Source organism: Sphaeramia orbicularis, chromosome 6 (genome assembly GCF_902148855.1).
Source record: "Sphaeramia orbicularis chromosome 6, fSphaOr1.1, whole genome shotgun sequence".
NCBI lineage: Eukaryota > Metazoa > Chordata > Actinopteri > Kurtiformes > Apogonidae > Sphaeramia > Sphaeramia orbicularis.
The window spans coordinates 7,010,162-7,030,226 of record NC_043962.1 but is presented as its reverse complement, the minus strand read 5'-3'; the positions used below and the strand labels follow the sequence as shown (position 1 = coordinate 7,030,226).

The 20,065-nt window shown below is 36.1% G+C and overlaps 1 protein-coding gene across 1 annotated transcript in view; it reads left to right on the top strand.

Annotated features, from left to right (window-relative positions):
- The first annotated feature begins 1,232 nt into the window (after positions 1–1,232).
- The window catches only part of si:ch211-212o1.2 (transmembrane protein 189), a 93,238-nt gene continuing 74,405 nt past the window's right edge, over positions 1,233–20,065 (top strand). Inside the window, exon 1 of the mRNA XM_030136144.1 lies at positions 1,233–1,830. Within this exon, the coding sequence (XP_029992004.1) occupies positions 1,671–1,830 (160 nt within the window). The 5' untranslated portion in view covers positions 1,233–1,670. The remainder of the gene's footprint in view (positions 1,831–20,065) is intronic.

Sequence of the window (20,065 nt, the reverse complement as noted above, 5' to 3'; positions counted from 1 at the left end):
AGAAAACAACAGATTAGCAGCATTAGAATTTTTTTTATTTCATAGTTTAGTTTTCACACAATATATTAGTACATACATTTTTCTTTGGCTCAAATATTAACCCTTTCATGCATACTGGTCACTACAGTGGACAGCTATTCTCCAGCTGTTCTCTTGTATATTCATGGATTTTGTTGTTTTAGTTTCATATCAGCCAACACATTAGACGCTTACGCATCATCCCATACACTACAATTGGTAACATTACTGTAACTTTGCTGTTCTTGATAAACCCAATCTGACATGTTCAAGTGTAAATCAAGTCCTTGTTATTGTAATTAGACTGTAATTAACGACAAAAGGTTTTTTTTTTTTTTTTTTGGCATATTATGTCCATGAAGTGAGTAATGACTAGTATTAGAGTACACTACAAACAAAAAGTTAAGGATTTTTTTTTTTTTTTTTTTTTTGTCATTTTTTTGGGTAATTTTTGCTATTTGTAAATAAAACTATGTCTAGTCATTAAAAAAATGTGTTTCAAGTCAATTCACACATAAAAAAGTTAAAAGCATTGTGCAGTAATCCCGACTGAAAAAAATAGCCCAAAAATTAAAAATATCCATAACTTTTTGTTTGTAGTGTACGTTAAAATGTGAGAAGACATCAAACTAGCTGCATTTAATGTTTTAATTTAATAGTTTTCACACAGTATATCAGTAAATACATGTTTCTTAGCCTCAAAAATTAAACACATGGTGTCCAGCTTGGTGGACATTTTTGCAACTCCATGAAAAATAGCTTTAAAAAAAAAAAAAAAATTCAACCGCATTGTTTTTTTTTTAAAGCCCAAAGAGGAATAAAGAAAAAAATCTTGGTTAATGTTCTCATAATTCATGCATGAAAGGGTTAAAAAAACACATTTCTTTCATAGTTTTCACACAGTATGACAGTAAATGCATGTTTCTTTGTTTCAAAAATTAAACACATGGTGTCCAGCTGAGTGGAATATTTTGTAACTCCATGAAAAATAGGTTTACAAGCAAATTTTCAGTTGCATCGTTTTTTTTTTTCATGCCTGAAGAGGAATAAAAACACTCAGGAAAAAAAAAATCTTGATTAAGGTTCTACTAATTCAAAGGGTTAATTCTTCTTCTGTACAACACTTTGGTCCACTGCAGCTGTTTTCAAGTGCTTTACAAACACAGTTGGATTGGATAAATCCACTGGATGTGACATTTGTCTGTGACGCTCTTCTTTTCTTCGCTTTTCCCTCAGACCTGGAACATGTGGACGGTCCCTTGTGTTGATGCATTCAAATAAAGTTTGTTCAGACCCAGTCGAACCGGATCCCGGTACCGGCTGTGGGACCGTCCACCCGCGGACACCTGTGGGACTTTTCCCCCGGTGACAGCGGCTCCTGACAGGGGGACGTCGGAGCTTCATGTCGGTGAACCGGCTCTGTGTGTCCGTGTATTTCCGGGTGGCGCGAGGCTGCTCCGGTGCATCCGAGCTAGCATCACTTGGTCCAGCGTCCTCCCACCGTCCGGCCCCGAACACACCCACCAGAGGCCCGGGACCGCAGCCGAACCGGCCGTGTACTGACCCCGGGCCGCATCTATAATTGATGTCCTGTAGCTGAAAGCCGAAGCGGGGGCAGCAGGGGCGGCCAGCGGCCACGGAAGGCACGAGTTATGGCGGCGTCGCTTCTCTCCGAGACCGACATCAGGCACCGGTCCATGGCGGAGGAGGATCCGAACGGGAATGAGCACGGAGCGGCTGCACGCAGCGCGGCGCCCCGGTGGGGTCCGCAGCACGCCGGGGCCCGGCAGCTAGCGAGGCTCTACTCTCCCGGTAAGAACCGGTTGTCGGGTTCGTGTCGGGGGAGGGGGGAAGGGGGATAGGGGAGGGAGCAGGAGCAGGCCTCGGTACGGACACACACCGGCCACAGGCAGGCCCACAGCCGGGCACGGTGCACCACGGCCGGCCTGAGGACAGAACCCACCCGGCCTGGACCAGAACTGAGACTAAAACCAGGTCTAACCCTGAACAGGTGTTTGATGTTAGGCCAAAGGGGTCAGAGTTAGTCCAGTTCAGTTCAGGGTCCAAATCCAGACCAGTGTGAACTCACCTGGGTCAGAGCAGTTAAATAAAACCACAAAAAGTATAAATGATGACAACTGCAAACTTTAGTCTGTTTTAGAGGGGAAAAAGGAAAATTACTTTATCATCTACAAACATCTACAAACTAGCCTTTAAAAAATGGGATTAGCATGAATAACCTGAAATTTCTTAGAAAAATAAGTGCATTTTAGTAATATTCTGCCTCAGAGGACAAAACCCTCCCGTCTGGGACCAGAACTGAGACTAAAACCAGGTCTAACCCTGAACAGGTGTTTGATGTGAGGCCAAAGGGGTCAGAGTTAGTCCAGTTCAGTTCAGGGTCCAAATCCAGACCAGTGTGAACTCACCTGGGTCAGAGCAGTTAAATAAAACCACAAAAAGTATAAATGATGACAACTGCAAACTTTAGTCTGTTTTAGAGGGAAAAAAAAGGAAGATTACTTTATCATCTACAAACATATACAGATCATCCTTTAAAAAATGTGATTAACATGAATAACCTGAAATTTCTTACAAAAATAAGTGCATTTTATCACTATTCTGCCTCAGAGGACAGAACCCACCCGGGTTGGACTAGAACTGAGACTAAAACCAGGTCTAACTGTGAACAGGTGTTTGATGTGAGGCCAAAGGGGTCAGAGTTAGTCCAGTTCAGTCCAGTTCAGGGGCCAAATCCAGACCAGTATGAACTCACCTGGGTCAGACCAGACAAATAAAAACAGAATAAAGTTTAAATGATGACAACTGCAAACTTTAGTCTGTTTTAGAGTTAAAAAAAGGAAAATTACTTCATCATCTACAAACATCAACAAACTATCCTTTAAAAAATGTGATTAACATGAATTATCTGAAATTTCTTACTAAAAATAAGTGCATTTATCAATATTCTGCCTCATTTTATCATTTACACATTTTATCACAGTGGATCTACAAGTACACCAAACATCTAGTAACAGGTGGAATATTGTTAGGGGGGTATAGGGGGAGGGAGCAGGAGCAGGCCTTGGTACGGACACACACCGGCCACAGGCAGGCCCACACGGCCGGCCTGAGGACAGAACCCACCCGGGTGGGACCAGAACTGAGACTAAAACCAGGTCTAACTGTGAACAGGTGTTTGAATGTGAGGCCAAAGGGGTCAGAGTTAGTCTAGTTCAGTTCAGTTCAGTTCAGGGGCCAAATCCAGACCAGTGTGAACTCACCTGGGTCAGACCAGTTAAATAAAACCAGAATAAAGTATAAATGATGACAACTGCAAACTTTAGTCTGTTTTAGAGGAAAAAAAAGGAAAATTACATTATCATCTATAAACTATCATTTAAAAAAAGGTGATTAGTATGAATAACCTGAAATTTCTTACAAAAATAAGTGGATTTTATCAATATTCTGCCTCAGAGGACAGAACCAACCCATGTTGGACCAGAACTGACCTGGGTTGGACCAGAACTGAGACTAAAACCAGGTCTAACTGTGAACAGGTGTTTGATGTGAGGCCAAAGGTGTCAGAGTTAGTTCAGTTCAGGGGCCAAATCCAGACCAGTATGAACTCACCTGGGTCAGACCAGACAAATAAAAACAGAATAATGTATAAAGGATGACAACTACAAACTTTAGTCTGTTTTAGAGTAAAAAACAAAAAAGAAAAATACTTTATCATCTACGAACATCGACAAACCATCCTTTAAAAGATGTGATTAACATGAATTATCTGAAATTTCTTACTAAAAATAAGTGCATTTTAACAATATTCTGCCTCAGTTTATCATTTACACATTTTATCACAGTGGATCTACAAGTACACCAAACATCTAGTAACAGGTGGAATATTGTTAGGGGGGTATATAGGGGGAGGGAGCAGGAGCAGGCCTTGGTACAGACCCACACCAACCACAGGCAGGCCCACAGCCGGGCACGGTGCACCACGGCCGGCCTGAGGACAGAACCCACCCAGGTGGGACCAGAACTGAGACTAAAACCAGGTCTAACTGTGACCAGGTGTTTGATGTTAGGCCAAAGGGGTCAGAGTTAGTCCAGTTCAGTTCAGGGTCCAAATCCAGACCAGTATGAACTCACCTGGGTCAGACCAGTTAAATAAAACCAGAATAAAGTATAAATGATGACAACTGCAAACTTTAGTCTGTTTTAGAGGTAAAAAAAAGGAAAATTACTTTATCATCTACAAACATCTACAAACTATCCTTTAAAAAATGTAATAACATGAACAACCTGACATATCTTAAGAAAAATAAGTACAATTTGAACAATATTGTATCTCCGTGTATCATTTACACATGTGCATTAGAACTTACAGATCACAGTGGATCTACAAATACACAAACATCTAGTAACAGGTGGAATATTGTTGAAATTCCTCTTGCTTCTCTTAACACACTTCAGGTTGTGCATATCAGGTTATTCACATTTTTTGTGAAAGGCTCATCAAACCACAAAATTTAATTAACCCATATAGACCCAGAGCTACTTTGTGTGGGTGCTTCTATGAAACTGGTCCTAAAAATAGGACATGGGGCTAAAAATTCAAACCAGATGTAGACGAATGTTATGAAGTAAGTTTGGAAGCACTTTGGGTCTGTTTTAAAAATAAGTACTTCCTGAGATAAAAGAAGATCTATTTTTCAGGTAAAACACATTTTTATATTATTTTACATGATATTTAATACAAAAATCCGCATGTAACACGGTTCAAAGGACATGAAAATTACGCGCTACTATTTTAAAAAAAATATCTCTTTATGTTCTCAAAGGTACATTTTGGGAATTGAATTAATTATTCAAGGCAGAGCGTTTCACAAAAATGACCGCTGTTGCAAAATCACTCGCGATTTATTAGTGTTTAAATGTTCAGGTTCTGCATGTAACTCAAATGGACACAATGGGCTCCACACCAAAACCTGGAATGAGACTGAGACTGATGAAAAACCCACATGTGTGGATTAGAAAAACCACTAGGATCGAAACATTGAACACAGTGTCTTTATTTAGAGTCTATATAAGATAATTTACACATATGTTTACACATCTAATGCACTGACACTTAGGGAGATTTAATGTCCATATTTGGGTCCTATTTTTGGACCCAATATTTGATTAAAAATTCATTAATTATGGGATGGCTCAGAGCAAAAGTACAATTTTTTTTTTTTTTTTTTTTGCATTTATCTGAGGTCATCATTAGATCCATCCTGGGGGGAAATATGTCTACATTTACCTTTTATTGTTGGGTCTAAAAAGGTGGAAAAGTGGCAGATACTAAAATAAACCCAGTTTCATGGAAGCCAAATTTATTGTTCTCTCTATTTAACCTTTCTTAAGTGCATTAACAACATTTATTATAATATTATCCTCTCAATTTTGCACATTTTTTCCAATATAAATCAGGTATTTTTCCCTATATTTAATGTATTGATAATGTAAATGTTCATAAATCTCGGATTAAAACTGAGAGTTATTATGTCATTAAATTCAGGTGTTTCTTTTCTAGCAAGTCTGGGATGCAAAACAATAACAAAACAGTTCAGGGTTATTATATCAAATACAGAGAAAACTGACGAAAAAGTGGCTTTTTCTGCAAAATCTCTCATTAACTGAACCTAAACCCAGTGTGTCCATCCACTGTCATTGATCCAGCTCCATGGGTTTTAGTGGTGAATCAATGTTGTAGAAGACGACGGTGTTTCCACGGTAACTACGGAGCCTCTGAACGTCCAAATGGGTCATATCTGATGACCATGAAAAGATGACAAACTGTATTTTACACCAATTATTTACCTGTATCGTTAGGATTAATGGATCAACATGTGTTAAACAGTTTAGATCAGTAGATGCTTCTGGTCACTGGCGAATATTTGGATCTTTATGTGTTAAAATCCAAAGAGAAGGAATATGTTTTAAGACACAATTTAAAAACAGGAAAGGATTTGACCTGCCTGAAACATTTCTGTTTCTAATAAATTGAACTTAAATGACAGGACGTAGTTATAAAGTCCAGAAGTGAAATATTCAATGAAGACACAAACTTAAATAAAAATAAACTCTGTTCTATGGCCAAAACATAATAAAAACATAATACATAGTTTTATTTAGTTAAATAATTTTGCTTATAGGATACACTGGTACCTGAATACTTAACCACTTCCACCTATTAACACTGATTGGTCTGACAGTTTGAGGCAAGGTTAGAATAGTTTTGGATTTTTTTATTATAGTTTAGTTTTTTTTAGTTTTGACTTTTTTTTTCTCTAATTCAGTTAGTTTTAATTAGTTTTTAGAGCAGGTTTGTTAGTTTTTATTAGTTTTAGTTTTTTTCTAAATGCTTAGTTTTAGTTTAGTTTTAGTTTTTTCATATCTTTTATCTTCCTTGGTGTCGTATTCACATAAATCCCAGACAGGACTCTGCTGCTTTCTCCCACCTTTAGTCTCCATGTTTCCAGGCAGAGTTTGGTCAAGAAGGCGACTCTAAACGACAAGTGACGAGAAGTGATGGATTGTGAAGTGTAGTAGTAGTTAGTTCAAGTTCTACGTTTAGCCCACTTGTGATCTACAGTAAAATAATCGCATAATAACCTATAAATAATGACTCCAAATTTAAATCAAAATTTCATTGTAAAAAGTCCATATCAGATCGGTATTGGATTGGTATCGGCAAAACTGATCCCCAAAAAAATCAGATTGGAAGCAAAAAAAAAATCCAGATCGGGACAGCAGTAGACACATGTAGAGGTTTGTTGACATTAGGGATCTGCTTGTTGGATAATTACATCGTATCCATCTTATCTGTGATTGGTTTATTCGGTGCCTGTTAGTCCCGCCTTCATATTTGGATTCAAGTCCCGTGATTCCAGACAGATTTCTCATTGAGAAAGACGGATGGATGACCATGCTACGTGTTCCCTTGACCTGACCCATATGTTTGCATGTTTTTGTGAACTGTAGTTAAAATTCACCTGAAAATTCAAAGATTTGAAGCTTGTATGGGCTTGTTAGTCAAAGAAAACTCCCAGACAGAAAGAAAACTGAGCAGCAGGACCCAGGCTGTAAATTCTTCCAGTAGGAATACAAAGGCAGCGTTGTTAGTATTGGCACAATTTCCTGAGTTCATCACAACAAAATGTTGCCTCAGTGCCACGACCCCAAGGCCTCATGTTGAATCGTACATTGTAGTCTTTCTTTTTGTTTTTTTTTTATGTCCAAATGTGAATTCTGGAGTGTTTTGTCCACCTCAGTCATCTGGTATTAATCAAATGTCATCTGACAAAGGGAAGTGATTTGATTATTTGATCCATTTTAATGTTGTAAATCAGGGGTGTTAAACTGATTCTAGTTCAAGTTTAACATTCAGTCCAATATGATCTGAACTGGCTCGGACCAGGGAAATAATAACAGAATAGCCTATAAATACTGACAACTCCAACTTTTTCTTTGTTTTAGTGCAAAAAAATCCCCATAAAATTATGAAAATATTTACATTTACAAACTATCTAAACAAAAAAGAAAAAATGAAATTTATTAAAGGAGTGATATTTAGCTTTTTTTAAAAAAAATGGAATTCTTCATTTTCCAGCATTTCTCTGTGATCTCCATAAACTGTAAATGCTCTGCTTGGGTCTGAATTCTTCATTCATTCAACTCCACAGGTCCATTTTCAACCCTATTTCTGAGTTAATGACACCAGAAAGGTGGTTTGGAGCGCTGGCCCTTTAAATGCAAATAAGCTTTGGGTTTAGCAAAATTATGACCCCTTTAACCCTTAGTGGTCTGAGCCTATTTTGGCCATTTTTCAGTACTTTTGATTTTGCCTTTATATACAATATAAAGAAATATTTATTATACCCATGTTTGGTACCCATGTTTTGGTTCCGCATCCAGTTCAGGTGGGGGTCATTCTCACCCTTAGCTGTAATGCTAATGCAGTCTGTGGATTAGAATCTGCAGATTCGGACAGTTTTTTCCGTTTTGAAAAAGGACAAAAAATGATGTAGATATGGTCAGAAATATAACACCCCCCCACCTCATTTTCATACTTTTACTCACGTTTGTTTGGTCTGGTTTCAAAACGTCATATCTCCAGTTGTATTTGCTCAATCAACATCAAATAAAAAGTGGGAGAGTGTTTCAAGTACGCACTTTCAAATGCAATTATCCCAAGTGGTCTATGTGACAGACTTCTGACGCTGCAATGTGTTGAAAATGTCATATGATTGAGTCATGGCACTGTGACCGCAAACCCCTAAGGGTTAAGAAAAATAAGTGCAATTTTAACAATATTATGCCTCAACTTCTCATTTATCCATGTGTGTTACGGATCAGATTCACAAAGGCACTAAAGATTTAGTAAAAGGTAGAATATTGTTGAAATTGTGCTTAATTTCCTTTAGATGTTTCAGATTGTTCATGTTTTATTGTTAAAGGGTAGTTTCTTAATATTGTAAATATTTTCATAATTTAATTTTTTGCACTAAAACAAGAAAAAAATTTAAAATTGTCATTATTTATAGGCATAATGTAATATATCTTTTGACATTGAATCAAGTTGAAGATTTGAAGTCAATTTTTTTTATAGATTATTATGCTGTTATTTTGCTTTAGATCACATTGGTCTGTATGTGGAACCTGCATTAATATGATCCAGTGTAATTTTTGTATTTCACACAGTCATCCCATGGGCCGGTTTTGGCCCACGGGCCATATGTTTGACCCCTGTGCTGTTGCTCCATTGAGTTCCTGAGCTGCAGACCTTCTTAAAACAACCCCGTCCCACCAGTTGTGCTTCATCGTGGACTGGGCCACGTTTTGCCCGACCATCTGCCCCACTTTGCACTTGACTGAACATCTTAATTGCCTCTGGTTGGACCATGTCGGCCCCTTGTTAACACGTCCAGAAATAGGAGCTGATCGGAAAAAGGAGACATTTGTATTAGGACGATCCGTAGAATGATGGTGACATTTGTCTTTTGGCCTCTGGGTTTATTTAGTGTTTTTAATTTTATATTCTTAGCTTATTTCTATGTTGAACTAATATTTTTATCATTATGATTGTTTTGACTGTTCTGATTTTCTGAGTGTTTGTATTGTTTTGACTATAAATAAGAGTTTAAAGCAGGGGTGTCAGTCATACAGGATGAAAATTACACTGAAGATTAAAAATAGTCAATGATGTCAAACTGGTTTTAGTTCAGGTTCCACATACAGACCAATATGATTTAACATGAAATAACATCATAATAATCTATAAATAATGACTTTAATTTTTCTTCTTGGTTTAATGTGAAAAGAATATAACATTATGCTGATAAATAATGACAACTCCAAATTTTTCTTTTTGTTTTAAGGCAAAAAAAACAACAACAACAAAAAAACATGAAATAATTTTTTTCAGGTTCCACATTCAGCCCAGTTTGATCTCAGGTGGGTCGGAAAACTAAAATAATAACTTAATAACCTATAAATAATGAATGTAATAAGAGAAAAAAATCCATTAAATTATGAAAATATTAACATTAACAAACTATCCTTTAACAATAAAATGTGAAAAACATGAACAAATATGCACAAACTTAAATGTCTAAAGAAAATTAAGTGCAATTTTAACAATGTTCTTCCTGTTACTGAATGTTTTGTCCCTTTGTAGCTCTAATGTGTAAAATACATGACAAACTGAGGCAGAATATTGTTAAAATTGCACTCATTTGTCTTAAGAAATTTTAGTTTTTTCAGGTTATTCACATCTTTTTTGCCTAGTTTATAAATATAAATGTATTCATTATTTAATGTTATTTTTTTGCACTGAAGCAAAGAGAAAAATGTTGAGTTGTCATTATTTATAGGTTATTATGTTGTTATTTTACTGGTCCATAGTTCAGGTTCTACGTTCAGCCCAATATGATCTCAAGTGCATCTGCACATTCAAATCAACTCCAAATTTTTCTTTGTTTTAGTATAAAAAAGTCAAATTACATGGAAATGCTTACCTGTAGAAACTATCCTTTCACACAAAATGTGAATAACATGAAAAATATGAACAACATGGAATGTTTTAAGAGAAGACAGTGTAATTTTACCAATATTCTGTCTGTTATTAAATGTTTTGTGTTTGTAGATCCATTGGGATCTGTAAGTTATAACGCACATGTGTAAATGATAAACTGAGACAGAATATTATCAGAATTTCACTTATATTTCTTAAGACATTTCAGGTTGTTTATGTTGTTCACATTTTTATGAAACCCTGTAGACCAGTGGTTCCAACCTTTTTTGGCTCGTGACCCCATTTTAACATCACAAATTTCTGGCGACCCCAGACATTCAAAGCAGAGACATGTTTCTCTTGGAGATGTTTTAGCGGGGCCAGGCGAGTGTTCGGGCAGGTTGAAGCGTAGTAGCTAACGCACGTGGTCACATGATTGGGTCGATCAGGATATGCCCTCCCAGATATTACATCCTGCATTTTATTACTTCTGCCAGGAGGTATTGTGATCACGTTGCTTTGTTTGTTTGTTTGTTTGTTTGTTTGTTTGTTTGTTAGCAAGTAACTCAAAAAGTTCTGGGTGGATTTTCATGAAATTTTCAGGAAATGTTGATACTGGCACAAGGAACAAATGATTAAATTTTGGTGGTGATCGGGGGGGCAGATCTGTCTTGGGGGAGGTTTGCATTCTCCGAGTGCTTTTCTTGTTTGAACTTGATTTTTTATTAGGAAAAGTGTGCTGTGTTTTAATTATAATGAAATATATATTGAATCATTAAAAATTATTTTTTTATTAGTGTTTATTTATTAATTTTTTAGTTTTTATCAATTACTAGGCATTTCAGGCGACCCCACGTGGGGTCACAACCCCAAGGTTGAAAGGTTCTGGGTCATACCAAAATCGGATATCAAAAATGTCAACATGAAACGCCACATTTGGTCCATTTGCTTATTTCCAATTTTTATTAATTTGTGCATACAATTGAAACAATGAAAAACAGCTGTTTGTTTTTTTATTTTTTATTTTTGATTTGTACATGAATAATGAAATAACGAGTCATTTTTTCATTTTCCAATTGTGGGTTCTCAATTGAATATGAAAAGAACAAATAATACACAGATTGCCCATCTCCAGTTTGCTCCATATTCTAACAGGTTCATCCTCCTCGTCCTCCTCTGGGATGGTGAACCAACAGGAAACCCTGATCCACCCTGCGTCTTATCTGCTCGTTCTAAACTTTCATTTCTTTTAACCTCTGTCAGCATGAATGCCGGAGTAGACCTGACACCAGTGGAGGCTGCTCCTGTGTTCTCCTATTTTTAGAGGCTGAGTGAAGGCGTCACCTTCTGCATTAGTGGAATTGGATCTCCATTATTATTCGGTGCCATTACATTAGAGGGACAGCGATCTGGGCCCGGATCAGGCCTGTGTGTGTTCTCCTACCAGGCAGCAGTCACATGCACACACACACTCAGGCCGGTGTGTTAGGATAACAGGAAGTGTGTCAGATGTGGACCAAGGTCAGGCCTCTGTTTGGATGCATCTCAGTTTCATTAGTGTAAATTGTATCAGAGATGTAAAGATTAGGGCTGAACGATATGGACAAAATTTCATATCTCGATATTCATGCCAGATATCTCGATATCGATACGATACGATATGACTACGGGTTCGGTGAAAACCAAACATTTTTCAGAAAAACACAAACATCATAATACAAAAGAATGTGGAACTTGCAGTTTTATTGATAAGAACTCACTGCCAGTCATCAACATTAACATAAACTAAGAATAAGTGAAATTTGTTGTGACTTCCAGAGCTGTACATGCAGGGTGAGCGCAGGGGAAATCTATGTCATTTATATCGTTGCTTTTTCCATATTAATATCTTGAATGTTCATATCTTGATATCGATACGATAACGATATATCTTTCAGCCCTAGTAAATAGGGATGTGCCGATACCACTTTTTTCCAGACCGAGTACAAGTACGAGTACTTACATTTGAGTACTTGCCGATACCGAGTACCGATACGAGTATTTAATAATTCCATTCCAGTTCTTAGTTCCTTTTGTAAATGTGCTTTATTGTCGTTGTCATTAGTCTGACTGGAACAAAGTGCTTTTACTGACATTTAATGTGTTGGAATGAGCATTTCTCAATTAATCCACCATGTATAACATGTATAAGCACTGAAAAACTGTCCAAATACAATTTCTATTAGTGGATTGTACAACTTAATCTCATTGAAAATTATTGATATATATATTTATAGGTAATTTGATTGTTTTAATACATGTAAGTATTCTTTATTAAAACATTAAAAAGTCAAAAAAATATGCAAAATCTCATGTAAAGTTAGGGCAAAAAAACTGTATTTTAATTATGGAAAATTACTGTATTTTTATGGTGTTATGGTATTATTATTTATGGTATTTTATTTTTTATGGTTATTTTCCGTTATTTTACAGTATTATTTTGGCACCCCAGCTGCCGGAATAATACCATTTTTTTACGTTTTTTTTTTTTAACAGTGTGATTATTAGAATTTAAACGGTAATACTAGCTGTCTGGAATTTTACTGCGGTTTATCGTTATACCGGTAATTGTTACATCCCTACTTGAGATCCCATTGGTCTGTATGTGACCCCTGAGCTAAAACCAGTTTGACCCTTGACTGTGTCTTTTTTACACTGAAGGGCCACAGTGGACGCTTTGGCGGGTCACTTTTGGCCCATGGGCCGTCTGTTTGACACCCCTGCTGTAGAACATGACTGAGTGCATTAATACATGAAGAACAATGAAAGTATTATTTTTTTTGGTTAAAGTAAGTATTTCAAAGCGTGTTCCTTCAGCTCTGTTTCATTCTCACCTTCTGAGAGAAATATGTGGCTCTGCTGAGTAAGTAGCACCATGTGGTTTGGAGTTTTTAGAGCAGTTTTTTCCCCCTAAAAGCAGCTGCTCGCTGTGGCCGTGAAAATGAATCATAACAGTGTCGGTGCAGGGCTGTAAAAGCTCAAACGCACTGTTTGTGAAGCTTTTAGAAACTCGTGGTAGCCTTTATCACAATGACCGAGCTCTGAGGAATTACACTGTAAATGCAGAAATGTATGAGAACGTCTTTTAATTCACTGTAAATATATAAAGTAGATGAATGTAGCTTTAACTTAGTGTATCAGGGGTGTCAGACTCATTTACATTCAGGGGTCACATGCAGTCCAGTATGATCCCAAGTGGACCGGACCAGGAAAATCCAGCTCCAAATCCAACTCCAAACTTTTCTCATGTTTTAGACTGAAGGAAATGAAGGAAAATGTTTACATCTACAGACTATCCGAAACAAATGTCAATAACATGGACAACCTCAAATTTCTTAAGAAAAAAAGTGCCATTTTTTTCAATATTCTGCCTCAGTTTATCATTTACACATATGTTCATTACAACGTACAGATCAGTGGATCTACAAATACTCAAAACATTTAATAACAGGCAGAATATTGTTAAAATTACGCTTACTTCTCTTAAGACATTGCACATCTTTCCTATTTCTTCAGGTTAATCACATTTTTTGTGAAAGGACAGTTTGGGAATGTAAAAAATGTCATGTAATTTCATTTTTTTTAACGCTAAAACAAAGCAAAAAAATTGGAGTTGTCATTATTTATAGGGTATTTTGCTATTATTTTATTGGTATGATCCACTGGAGATCCTATTGGTTGGAATATGACCCCTGAACTAAATGTAGAATATTAACAAAAACAGTACATTGTGATTCATCAGTAATACTTCCTACTTTACTTTGACTATCAGTGTCACTAAACAGGCGACATAAAGCAAGACTTCTTCAAGTCAGATGTGTTGGTGGTTGTCGTCTTCCACAGCTTAAAAAAGAGAGTAATTATTAGATAATTTTCCTAATTTTTGCATTGAATTAAATATATCCAGTGCAATCTAGATTTAGCTTTTTTTTATAGTGTAAATCATGTATTTTTCTATATTCAATGTAGATTTAGAGTTCATTCAAAGGTTTATTATATCAAAACAGAAAAAACAGTAAATCTCTCATCAACTGAACATAAACCCAGTGTGTCCATCCACTGTCGTTGATCCAACTCCATGGGTTTTACTGGGGAATCAATATTTCAATTTTTATTCATTTTGTTGCTTATTTTCTCCATGTTATTTATTATTTTGTAAATTTTCTTATTTGTTTTGTTCATTTTGTTGCCCCTTTTAACATTTTTTTTCTTCAGATTACTTCAGTTTATGGCTTAATTTGTTCATGATACATATGATTTTTATTGATTTATTATTCATTTTTGTTCATTTTATTCATCACTTTGTCTGCTTTTGTTCATTTTGTTGCTCATTTTATCCTTTTTTTACTTCATTTTAGTAAAATTTGTTACTTGTTCCACATTATTTAATATTTAGTAGTTTTTAATTCATTGTTCATTTGTTCTTTTTATTTATTAATATATATAAAAACCAGTGTGTCCATCCAATATCATTGATCCAACTCCATGGGTTTTACTGGGGAATCAATATTTCAATTTTTATTCATTTTGTTGCTTATTTTCTCCGTGTTATTTATTATTTTGTAAATTTTCTTATTTGTTTTGTTCATTTCGTCGCCCTTTTTACATTTTTTTCCTTCAAATTTCTTCAGTTTATGGCTAATTTTGTTCATGGTACATGATTTTTATTGATTTATTATTCATTTTTGTTCATTTTATTCATTACTTTGTCTGCTTTTGTTCATTTTGTTGCTCATTTTACCCTTTTTTTACTTCACTGTAGTAAAATTTTTACTTATTTGTTCCACATTATTTAATATTTAGTAGTTTTTAATTCATTTTTGTTCTTTTTATTTATTAATACATATAAAAACCAGTGTGTCCATCCACTGTCATTGATCCAACTCCATGGGTTTTACTGGGGAATCAATATTTCAATTTTTATTCATTTTGTTGCTTATTTTCTCCATGTTATTTATTATTTTGTAAATTTTCTTATTTGTTTTGTTCATTTTGTTGCCCTTTTTACATTTTATTCTTCAAATTACTTCAGTTTATGGCTTGTTTTGTTCATGATACATATGATTTTTATTGATTTATTATTCATTTTTGTTTATTTTATTCATTACTTTGTCTGCTTTTGTTCATTTTGTTGCTCATTTTACCCTTTTTTACTTCACTTTAGTAGAATTTTTACTTATTTGTTCCACATTATTTAATATTTAGTAGTTTTTAAATTCATTTTTGTTCTTTTTATTTATTAATGCGTATCAAAACCAGTGTGTCCATCCATTGTTCCAACTCCATGGGTTTTACTGGGGAATCAATGTTGTAGAAGATGATGGTGTTTCCATGGTAACTACGGAGCCTCTGAACATCCAAATGGGTCATATCTGATGACCATGAAAAGATGAAGAACTGTATTTTACACCAATTATTGACATGTATGGATAGGATTAGTGGATCAACAGTAGGTGGTTTTGGTCTCCGGTGGATGTTTGGGTCTTTATGGGTTAAAATTCTCTGCAGATTCCTCCAACGCAGCCTCGTTATACAATAAAATTCCGAAGCAGCTGCAGTAATAATCTGGCAGGGATGGACCGCCGCTGCAGAACATCCGAACATGAACCACTGTGGGCCCGGTCTACAGGAAGGATCAGGTGTATGAGGCGCTGGGACGGACAAATGCATCTGAAGAGCCGGAGTGTGTCGGCCATGGACGCCTGCAGATGAGAGCAGCGCTGACGGATGGTTAAGAGGATCATACATGCTTTTGGGGTCCTGACTCTTTATCCCCTCTCACTTAGTGGCCGTGGAGCTTAGTTAGCGGACCGACTTTGGGTAAAAATAGCCCAAGGCTGCGATAGCATCGTGACGCAGCTCAGACTGTTACTGAAATCCAGACTGGTTTGACCTACAGTAACACTAAACTGTAAAAAAGAAGTAATAATAAGAGTTTTATTTGATTGTGGAAGTTTAGTTTGTTTACTGTACTTTTTTCCCCACATTTTTTTCAAGTCTAAAATTTACAAATAATGTACAAACAATATCAACAGTGTAGCATCTGTCTTACATTATATGTAAAAAAAAAAAAAAAAAAAAAAAAAAAAGGTAATCTGTTATAACAAGTACATTACAGTGAAAATAAAATAAGATGGAATAAATAAGACTGAAATAAAAATAAATTCCAAATAACAATAAAAATTTTAATGAAAATTTACATAACTACATAAATAAAATTAAAATAAAAATAAGATTGAAATGAAAATAAATTAGAAATAATAATGAAAAAAACATTTAAATGAAAATGTACATAATAAATTAATAAAAATTTAATTAGATTGAAATAAAAAATAAATTAGAAATAATAAAAATTCAAATGAAATTCTACATAAAACTAAAGAAATATTTAAATAATAAGATTGAAATAAAAAATAAATTAGAAATAAAAATGATACAACATTTAAATGAAAATGTATATAATAAATTAATACAAATTAAATTAGGTTTAAATAAAAAATAAAAATAACAAAAATTCCAGTGTAATTCTGCATAAAATAAATAAATATTAAAATAAAATTAGATTGAGATAAAAATCTATTTGAAATAATAACAATTTCAATGAAAATTTACATAAAAATAAATAAATAAATACATTTAGAATTAAATAAGACTGAAACAAATCAAAACAGAAATAATATTAATAAAAATCTAAATAAATATAAACATAAAAATAAGTAACAAGTTAAAAAAACAGTTACATGGTAACTACATGCTCCGTAAACATCCTTCATCTGATTCACGTCTTTTTTCTGTATTGTTTTTATGCCATAATTAAAATTTAAAAAAAAATATACTGAACTTCAAAACGACCCAATAATTACAATTAATTGTAACTTAGTATGAGGTGCATTGTGTTGAGTTCTTCATTGTTTTGGTTTTTGTTGACGATAATAACCCTGTAAATGAAAAAAAACTATATGTGAATGTAGACGGGGATTGTCGACGGTTTGTTTGACTTGTGTTGGTTTTGTCTGAGTGTCACAAAACAACATGTCCTGTTGATCCAAGACAATGGCAGCTGTCACACTCAATACAGTCAGATGTCATAAATCTGTCTCCGGTGCAGTGTACAAACATGTATCCCAGAGGAAAAAAAACAAAACAAAAAAAACATGTTCACTGTGGTCAGTAGTCCCATAGTTGTAAGGACAAAGCCTGTGTGTGTATGTGTGTGTGTGTGTGTGTGTGTGTGTGTGGGTGTGTGTGTGTGCGTTCACCAGGTAAATATCCAAATGACTTATAAGCTTTCTCTCATTTCAGCCAAAGGGCACAGCAGGCTGCGAGTGGAAGATATGCTCAGCTACGCTAACAAAGCTGCCAGGCCATTTTATGGAAACTTAAAAGCAGAAATGTTCCCCCACATGCTGACAAGTGTCTGTTCAAGAAAAATAAACAGCAAAAAATCCAAAATGTCAAAGTGTCCATTTAAAGGGAGCGCCACGCTGTTCTGTTCTTAGTTGTTTGGGTCCGGTTCAGCGGCGGTAGGAGGTAAATCTAAATAGCAGTTTGGCTTGTTAGAGTTTGGAGAAGTTAGATGAGGCGTTGGCGATGCTCCATAGAGCCAAACATGGGCTCATTACAGCAAAGCAAGGATGGACAAACAGCTGGATGCAGCACCCCCCAGCACCCCCCACCCCCCATTCCACGGTCCGCCATCTCTCACCAACTCGCTATTCATCCCCTCGTCTCTCATCGGTCCTCCCATATGTCTGGAGTGTCATGGTCTGATGACCGCCGCCTCCTCCTTTGCTCTTCCTCCCTTTCCTTTCCTTTCCTTTCCTTTCCTTTCCTTTCCTTTCCTTTCCTTTCCTTTCCTTTCCTTTCCTTTCCTTTCCTTTCCTTTCCTTCCTTTCCTTTCCTTTCCTTTCCTTTCCTTTCTTCCTGTATTCTCTTCCTCTAATCTCCTCGTTTCTCCTCTCTTCGTTTCTCCTCTCCTTGTTTCTCCTCTCCTCGTTTCTCCTCTCCTCTCATTTCCTTCCCTTTCCTATTCTTCTCTTTCCTTTCCTTTCCTCCTGTTTCCTGTCCTCATTTATTTTCCTTCCCTCCTGTTTCCTCTCTCCACTTTTTTCTTTCCTTCTCCTTCTTCTTGGTTCCTTTCTTTTCTTCTCTTCCTCTCATTTATTTCATCTCCCTCCTCTCCTTGTTTGCTCTCATTTCCTCTACTTTTCTCCTTGTTTCCTCTTCTTTCTTTCTCTCTTCCTCTTGTTTTATTTCCTCTCCTCTCATTTCCTCTCTTCCTGCTTATGTCCTTTCCTTTCTTCTTGTTTCCTCTACTTTTCTCCTTTCTTCCTTCTCTCCTCTTCTTTCCTTGTATTTCCTCCTCCTCTTTTCTTATTTCCTTCACTTCTCTCCTTGTTCCTCCTCTTCATCTCATATGTTCAAATTTCTTCCTTTCCTTTCCTTTCCTTTCCTTTCTTTCCTTTCCTTTCCTTTCCTTTCCTTTCCTTTCCTTTCCTTCCTTTCCTTTCCTTTCCTTTCCTTTCCTTTCCTTTCCTTTCCTTTCCTTTCCTTTTCTTTCTTTTAATTCTTGTTACTTCTCATTTCCCTTGTTTTATTAGTGTGTATATGTGTGTATAGTGTATGCAGGTGTTGTTGGGTGTTGTGTTTGTGTGTGTATTAGTGCGTGTATTAGTGTGTGTATATTTGTGTATAGTGTGTGTGTGTATCTGTGTATAGTGTGTGCAGGTGTTGTTGGGTGTTGTGTTTGTGTGTGTATTAGTGTGTGTATATTTCTGTATAGTGTGTGTGTATCTGTGTATAGTGTGTGCAAGTGTTGTTGGGTGTTGTGCTTGTGTGTGTATTAGTGTGTGTATTGTGTGTGTGTGTATCTGTGTATACTGTGTGCAGGTGTTGTTGGGTGTTGTGCTTGTGTGTGTATTAGTGTGTGTGTGTGTATCTGTGTATACTGTGTGCAGGTGTTGTTGAGTGTTGTGTTTGTGTGTGTATAGTGTGTGCAGGTGTTGTGTTTGTGTGTGTATTAGTGTGTGTACATTTGTGCATAGTGTGTGTGTGTATCTGTGTATAGTGTGTACAGGTGTTGTTGGGTGTTGTGTTTGTGTGTGTATCAGTATGTGTATATTTGTGTGTGTGTATCTGTGTATAGTGTGTACAGGCAGTGTTGGGTGTTGTGTCTGTGTGTATATGTGTATAGTGTGTATTAGTGTGTGTATTTTTGTCTATAGTGTGTGCAGGCAGTGTTGGGTGTTGCGTCTGTGTGTGTATGTGTATAGTGTGTGTATAGTGTGTACAGGCGGTGTTGGGTGTTGCGTCTGTGTGTGTGTGTGTGTGTGTGTGATGGTCTTCTTCTCCAGTATCTGTCGTCTCTGTAAACCATCCGTTGTCTGATACTGATCTTGAACCTCTGAGCTGGTGTGGCTGTGCACATGTCAATCCCTGCTCCCATTAAACACACAACAGGCCCACGCAAAACGACAACTGTTATCATATGCTGACGTTCGGAGCAAAGACACTGAGGGGTGTGTCATTCGTTTAATTATCTCATTAGTAAAACTTCGTAACTACATGATCAGCTGGATCGGTCGTTACTGTTGACGTGCTGATCACATGTTTTGGACCCGTTACATACATGTTATCTGGTTCGTTTCAGCTTCACATTGAAACTTTATAATCAGACGTTTCAGAAGTTTCCGTGCCCGGTCTTTGTCGTGTTGTCCATGTGGGATCTTCGAAGCCTGGAACACACAGTTTTTATATTAGTGTTCATATCAGAGTGTCCACAGAGGTCGGCTGCAGAGTGAGAGAGACCAGAGCATCATTTAAGAAATAGAAGAGAGAGGGAGGTAGGCTTTAGTGAAAACGGACAGAATATCAGCTTTATTTAACATCCACTATATGGACAAAAGTATGTGGACACGTTGAATTCAGGTGTTTCTTTTCTAA